Source organism: Colobus angolensis, unplaced genomic scaffold (assembly GCF_000951035.1).
Source record: "Colobus angolensis palliatus isolate OR3802 unplaced genomic scaffold, Cang.pa_1.0 Scaffold107, whole genome shotgun sequence".
Taxonomy (NCBI): domain Eukaryota; kingdom Metazoa; phylum Chordata; class Mammalia; order Primates; family Cercopithecidae; genus Colobus; species Colobus angolensis.
Window position 1 is genome coordinate 3,123,234 of NW_012111697.1, and position 7,151 is coordinate 3,130,384.

Below are 7,151 nucleotides of genomic sequence, written 5' to 3' on the forward strand. Positions count from 1 at the left end.
GGGTCTCACCATGCTGGCCAGGCTGGTCTCCAACTCCTGACCTCAGGTGATCCACCCGCCTCAGTCTCCCAAAGTGCTGAGATTACAGGCATGAGCCACTGCGCCCTGCCTGTAAAGAGCTATTAATAGATGCCAATGATCTTCTTATGTCTGAACAAGAAACTGATAAGTATATACAAGTTTTAGGAATTCGGAGAAGTCCATATTACTCTCAGGTCAACAAATTATTTGTACAAGGGATCAAAATTACAGATTCTTTGTTTTTTGGTTAGAATTGCTTTCACAGGACATGGCCACAATTTCTGAATCCCTGTCTGGGCATTAATTGGCCAGATAGCCAACAATTTACCTCTTCTTCCTGGGCACACAGGCAGCCATGTTTCCCAATTTGCTTTGCAGTTGAGGAGGGGTCATGTGACTGCATTCTGGCCAATGAAATGTTCTGGCCAGTGGACAAAACAGATGACACTTCTAGGCCCAGCTCTACCCTTCATACTCAGTTCCATGTTCTCTCTGTCCAGTGGGTGGTAACCTTGGAAGCCAGTACTTCAGATGGCAGCCTGCATTCCTGAATTATCTGAATCACATGAAAGAAAGCCACCTGAGCTGAGACTACGATGTTGAAGCCATGCCCCAAAGAGTTAAAGAAATCAGTAACTAACAGAAATTCTTGAGTTTGCAGGACGGCAGATAAGAAACAACTTGTGGAAATGTGAACCACTCCCTCCACTTATGAGATAAAAGAACTGGCTGAAATGAATCAGAAACAATATGGCTAAGTGGAGTCTGTGCAGAACCAGCTTGCTGAAGTCACAACCCAAAGTTTCATACTAACCCCTCAAGTTTTCACATGGGACCCCCTAAGGAGGCATGAGAGAGAACTGTGCATGCCAGAGGACTTTCCAGACCTCCACTTTGCTTCCACCAATCACCGGCTAATCCCAGAATCCACCCCCTGAACCTTTCCTGGTAAAATTACTGCCTTAAAGCCAGCATAGGGAGACAGATTTCAGTGGGACTCCCGTCTCCTTGGAAGTTAACCTGCAATACAAAGCTTTTATTTTCTCAAAAACCTACTGCCATAGTATTGGCTCGTTGTGTATCTGGCAGCAAGCCCCTTTTGCTTGATATCAGTGTAAGCAAGAAATAAACCTCTGTGTTTTATTCTGGAGTCTATTTATTGCTGCAGCAGAGCGTATCCTATACTGACTAATACAGAATAATAAATGAGACTCCTTCCATAGCAGTAGGATTTGCCAGCCTCCCCAGTAGCGGGGATTACAGGCACATGCCACTACACCTGGATAATTCTTGTATTTTTAGTAGAGGCGGGGTTTCACCATGCTGGCCAGGCTGGTCTTGAACTCCTGACCTCGTGATCTGCCCATCTCAGCCTCTCAAAGTGCTGGAATTACAGATGTGAGCCACTGTGCCTGGCCTGTCAAGACAATTTTATGATGCAGAAAACATCTGTATTCAGGGTTGTCATGTGGAGTTGTACAGGTCAAGCACGGTCCAGCGTGTCCAGCCAAGGGATGAGGGGAACCCATTCCATGCTCCACTCACCAGGCCTTTATACAATTTGTTCTAAGGTGACATATAGGCTAGTGGCAGCTTTGTCTACATTTCTGCAGCTTTAGAAAAAAGGGAATATTTTCTCCTTTTCTTTCTCTGGCAGAGTAGAAGAGTCATATAGCAAGGCTAAGTACTGGAATTGCATTTATAAGCAATTATTTTCCCCCAAAAAACATAGGCTTAAGAAGTTAAAAAATTACAGTAAGAAAAGGAATAGGGAAGAATAGAATGGTTAAAAACGGAATCTGGGGCATGTTTTGTCTTGCGCTGTACTCTGTGGTTCAGGGGAGGGTGGCAAGGCTGGGCCTGACCATGTCTCCTGCTTAGTGAGGAAAGTTTCTCATTGTACAGCTGGCCACATACAAAGTAGCTGCTACTCCCTGCTCCAACCTGGGGGGCAACCCACCCTTACCTGTAAGGAACCCCACCTTGTCAGAATCACTTATTATTATTATTATTTTGAGATGAAGTCTCTCTTTGTCAGCCAGGCTGGAGTACAGTGGCGCAATCTTGGCTCACTGCAACCTCTGCCTCCCGGGTTCGAGCAATTCTAATGCCTTAGCCTCCCAAGTAGCTGGAATTACAGCCCCGCCACCACACCTGCCTAATTTTTGTATTTTTTATCGAGATGGGTTTTCACCGTGTTGGCCAGGCTGGTCTCAAACTCCTGACCTCAGGAGAATCATCATTTTAAGTGGACATCAGGTCAGTCTCTTCACTGCTCAAATCCCTCACATGGCTCCCATTTCATCTCAAATAAAGCCCACAGCTACTACCCTGGCCTACAGGGTCCCACACACTCTGGGCTCTGGTGACCTCCTTGATTTCCTCTCCACAATTGCCTTCCTGTCCTAATCAGCTCCATCCACCAAGTAGACACCCACCCCCAGAGCCTGTGCCTGCAACTGCTTGGGGCAGGCTGAATAATGCCTCCCAAAGATGTCACTCTAATCCCCAGCACCTGTGAATGTTACCCCTGGGGAGTGTGCCTTAGAGGGGTGAGGAAGCTGGGTGCTCCCGTTCTGGTCCCTCAACGTTAAGGACTGCTCCTGGGGTGTCAACTGCCTAGCTTCCAGCCTGCTCCATGAGTGGCTCAGTAGGCTTCTGGAATGAGTTAGGAAGCCCCTGGCACCCACTGGAACCATGCCCATGACTGCTAAAGCTGCAGGGGACTTCCAGGACTTTCCAGGGCTATGGGTGAGTGTATTTGTTGTCTGTTGCTGCAAAATAGATCACCAGAAATTCAGTGACTTAAAACAACACATGTCTATAATCTCACAGTTTCTATGGATCAGGAGTCCAGGCACAGCTTAGCTGAGCCCTCCATCTGAGGTCTCAGAAGGCTGCTGTCAGACACGGATTGGGCTGCACTTTCATCTGGAGGCTCGACTGGGGATGAATCTACTTCTGAGTTCATCTGGGTTATTGGCAGAGTTCGTTTCCCTCTGGCTGTGTAACTGAAAGTCCTGGCCTTTTGCTTGCTGTCAACTGGGAACCTCCCTCAGGTCCTAGAGGCCACTTGCATCTCCTAGAGGCCATCCACAGCTCCCTACCATGTGGACTTCCTCAATGTGGCTGCTTACTTCATCAAGTCAACAAGCCTCCCTCCCTCTGATCTGCTAACACAGAGTCATAGATAACATAAGGCAAGCTAGGGAGTGAGAGCTCAACACCTTTACTGTGTGCTATTGGTTACGTGCAAGGTCACAGGTCTGGTCCACACTGGAGGGGAGGGGATCATACAAGGCATGGACACCAGGAGGTGGGAAGTCACTGGGGTCACCTTAGGGGCTGCCCTGACAGCCTTGGAGCACTGGGGCACTGACAGCCTCTGCTATGGGTTGTGAGGCTTCAGTGCTGTGTAGAACAAACCCTTGAGTGTGGAACCCATGCTTGGCTCTCCCTGTCCCACCTCCAGCTCCCACGCAATGGGGGCTTCTATGGGTGCAGGCACTGGGGAGCTCCCTGGGAGCTGCGGTGGGCACTTCAGGTCTCCTTTCACTTTCCAACCACTGGCCCCTTCCCAAGCTCAGTGTGTGACCTCAGGCAGGTTGCTTGAAGCTTCTGAGTCTTGATGTTCTCAGCTGCAAGACAAGGTTAACAGTAGCGCCAGCCTCTTGGGTGATTGTGGGGACATAGCACTTATGAAGGGTTTGAGTTTTGACCACACCAGGAAGTCCCCAAATGTTTGCTATGATTATCATTATTATTGTCTACCTCTGGTTCCCAGGGAAGCCTCTTTAGTTCCCAGGGAATGTTCCCTCATTCTGCAGGAATCTTTGAACATCTGGGCACCACATGAAGCCTTAAGTGTTTTGGCAACAGTGTCTGGTACATGAGGGGTGAGCCCGGCCCCGTCCTGGGGGCAGAGGTTCTGTTCTGGGAGAGTTTCATCTCTGTCCAGTCATGGCTTCACTGCACTATCAGGGCAATGAATTTTAATGGCATGAATTATTGTTCACTCTTGCACTCTGCTGAACAGTGTGTGATTTCTGGGAACAGCCAGGCCTGGTGATTCCTGCAGGTCAGCTGAGCCAGACCTGGCGCCTTGTACCAGCAGAAGGGCCTGTCTCCCCTTCCAAGGGCCTGAGGGGCTTCGTTCCACTGCAAGAGCCTGGAAAAGTGGTGCATGTCTGGCACTGCCTCTGACTTGGGGAGTGGTGGCTGGGCCTGAAGGCCTGGGCACAGTAGGGAGGGCGGGCAAGGGATGGGCAGGGAAGGACAGCAGGGCCCAGTGAGATCTGGGGAGCCTCGGGATGCCCTGCTCATATTCCCCATCTTGTTGGGGGAATGGGGTAAGTGAGGAGGCTATGAGTTACCACCCCTGGGGAGACACCCAAGGAATGGCCTCGTTGCATCTTTCCCTCCTTCTGAAGAACACAGGGCTTGGGCCAGGCAACCTGGTTTGAACTGGAATCCCCAGCCTCAGTTTCCTCATCTGTGGAATGGAAATTACTAATGAGTTAACAGAGCAGGACGTGACCCAGGGAAGAGCTCGGTCACCCTAGGCTATGGCCGCAGGTCTGTCCTGGTTCATGCATCTCAGAGCAGCGTGTGGGTGGGCCCCGGGGGCGGGAGCGACCAAAGGGGAGGCTGTAGCTAAGAGGGAACCGGAGGCCGGGTCTACTTGTGCATCAGGGGTTCGCTTTATTTCACCAACAGCACCTGTTTGCTTCTCTTGCCTGGGGAAGGGCGTATGAACTTGAGCAGCGCCCCCAGCAGGGCCAGGACGGTGCCGACGAGCAGCACCAGCTTCAGCCCCTTGAGCACGGAGTCCGCTCTGCCCGGCAGGGCATTCCTTGCCTCCCGCCACTGGGCATCGTTCTCTCTCCACTGAGCCTCCAGTGTCTCCGGACTGGCGGCGGGGTTGAACTGGGCCACGAGCTCCTGCTGCACAAAGCACTTGTAGATGGCCGGCTGGAAGACCCGCAGCTGCCTGCCGCCGGTGGAGGGGTCCAGGAAGGTGGTGAAGTCCCGACCGGAGAGCTGGCTCTCCCACGTCAGGGGGGTGTCGTTGGCATGCCAGTTGACGGACCTGCGAGGAGGACAAGGTCAGGTGCAGGGCCCAGGGAGAAAGGAGGGACCGACGTCTGAAGGGAGGTGGTGACAGCGGTCCCCTTCTCCCTGAGGAACAAAAAATAAAGCACTGCTCCACCCCCTCCTTGCTACTCCCCACGGAGCACTGTGCATCTGTCGACAGTGGGGTGGGGGCTCCCAGGGCTCCACCCCTTACTGGCCGCACGCCTTACTGGCCCCACCCCTTACTGGCTGGGTGACCTGGGCAAATGCCTCAAGCTCTTTGAACTTCCATTTCCTCATCTAAAAATAAGAGTCTAGACTGGGCTTGGTGGCTCACACCTGTAATCCCAGCACCTTCAGAGGCAAAGGCAAGAAGGATGGCTTGAGCCCAGGAGTTCAGGACCAATCTGGACAACAAAGCAAGAACCCATGTCTGCAAAAATTTAAAAAAATTAGCTGGACATGGTGGCATGCGACTGTGGTCCCAGCTGCTCAGGAGGCTAAGGTGGGAGGATCACTTGAGCCCAGGAGGTTGAGGCTGCAGTGAGCCAGTCACAGCACTGCACTCCAGCCTGGGTGACAGAGCAAGACCCTGTCCCAAAAAAGGAAACAACAAACCAAAAAAATGGAGAGTAATGATTGTACCTCATAAGGTTATTTGGAGGAGTTAGCAAGGGCACTCCTTTAATGATTTGTCCACCTGCCTTTGGCTGTCTGGTCTCATCTCCTTCACCCTCCCCTTCACTCACTCTGATCAGCCACGCTGCTCTCCCAGATGTTCCTCTGACATGCTGGGCACAGCCTCCGCCCTGGTTGTTCCCTGTGTCCCCAGGGTTCCCTCACCTCCTTTCAGTCTGGGCTGAAATGGCAGCTTCTCAGAGGAACCTTCCCTGACCCCACCACTTTACACTTTTAACTTCCCCTATTCCCAGCATCCTTCCCTGCTCCGTCACCATCCAAAATACAATAGGTCGGGCACAGTGGCTCAGGTTTGTAATCCCTCCCTTTGGGAGGCTGAGGTGGGAGGATCACTTGAATCCAGGAGTTTGGGTCCAGCCTGGGCAACAGAGTGAGACCTCATCTCTACAAAACTTAAAAACTTAGCCTAGCGTAGTGGTGCATGCCTGTAGTCCCAGCTACTGTGGAGGCTGAGATGGGAGAATCACCTGAGCCCGGGGAATTGAGGCTGCAGTGAGCCGTGATCGCGCCACTGCACTCCAGCCAGGGTGACAGAGCAAGACCCTAATAATAATAAAAACAACAATAATAAAACTATGTATTTATGTGCCACAAGGGCAGGAATCTCTGTTGGTTGTGTTCTTCACTGTTTCACAGGTCCCTAGAATGGAGCTTGGCATATAAATGTGCAGTGAACACGTGTTTAGTGGAGAATGAATCAGGCACTGACATACCCAGCGTGGTGGAAGAACAGAGAGGATACTCCACAGGCAATATCATAAAAGCTTGCGTTCCCAGCTAGGTACATTGTGGAACTTCTTATTGGATGCTGTGGCAGGCACTCTACAGTCTTTAGTACCCTTAACACATCACAATGACTCCGTGTGGCCGGGGGCTGGCAAGACCTCTGCACTGAGTTGGACAGCGGCCCCCCAAAACGCATGTCCTTCCCAGAACCTCAGAATGTAACCTTATTTGGAAATTGGATCATTGCAGATATAATCAGTTGAGATGAGAACATATTGGAACAGGGTGGGCCCTCAATCCAATCTGAGCGGTGTTCTTTTAAGAAAAGGAGAAGAGAAACAGGGACACAGGCACCCAGGAAGAATGCCAAGTGATGATGGAGGCGGGCATTGGAGAGAAGCAGCCACAAGCCAGAGAAGACCGGGATCTCTGACTGCATCCAGAAGCTAGAAAAAGGGAGGATTCTGCCCAGCTCAGAGGGACTGAGAGGGAGTGTGGTTCTACTGACACCTTGGTTTCAGACTTACAGCCTCCAGAAGGGTGAGACAATGAATTTCTGGGTTGTTTTTGTTTTCTGCATTTGTTTTTTGAGTCAGAGTTGTCTCCCACTGTTGCCCAGGCTGGAGTGCAGT

At 51.3% G+C, this 7,151-nt stretch overlaps 1 protein-coding gene across 1 annotated transcript in view; it reads right to left on the bottom strand.

Moving 5' to 3' along the window:
• Positions 1-4,701: 4,701 nt before the first annotated feature.
• The window catches only part of FAM187B (family with sequence similarity 187, member B), a 3,963-nt gene continuing 1,513 nt past the window's right edge, over positions 4,702-7,151 (bottom strand). Inside the window, exon 2 of the mRNA XM_011947822.1 lies at positions 4,702-5,110. Within this exon, the coding sequence (XP_011803212.1) occupies positions 4,723-5,110 (388 nt within the window). The 3' untranslated portion in view covers positions 4,702-4,722. The remainder of the gene's footprint in view (positions 5,111-7,151) is intronic.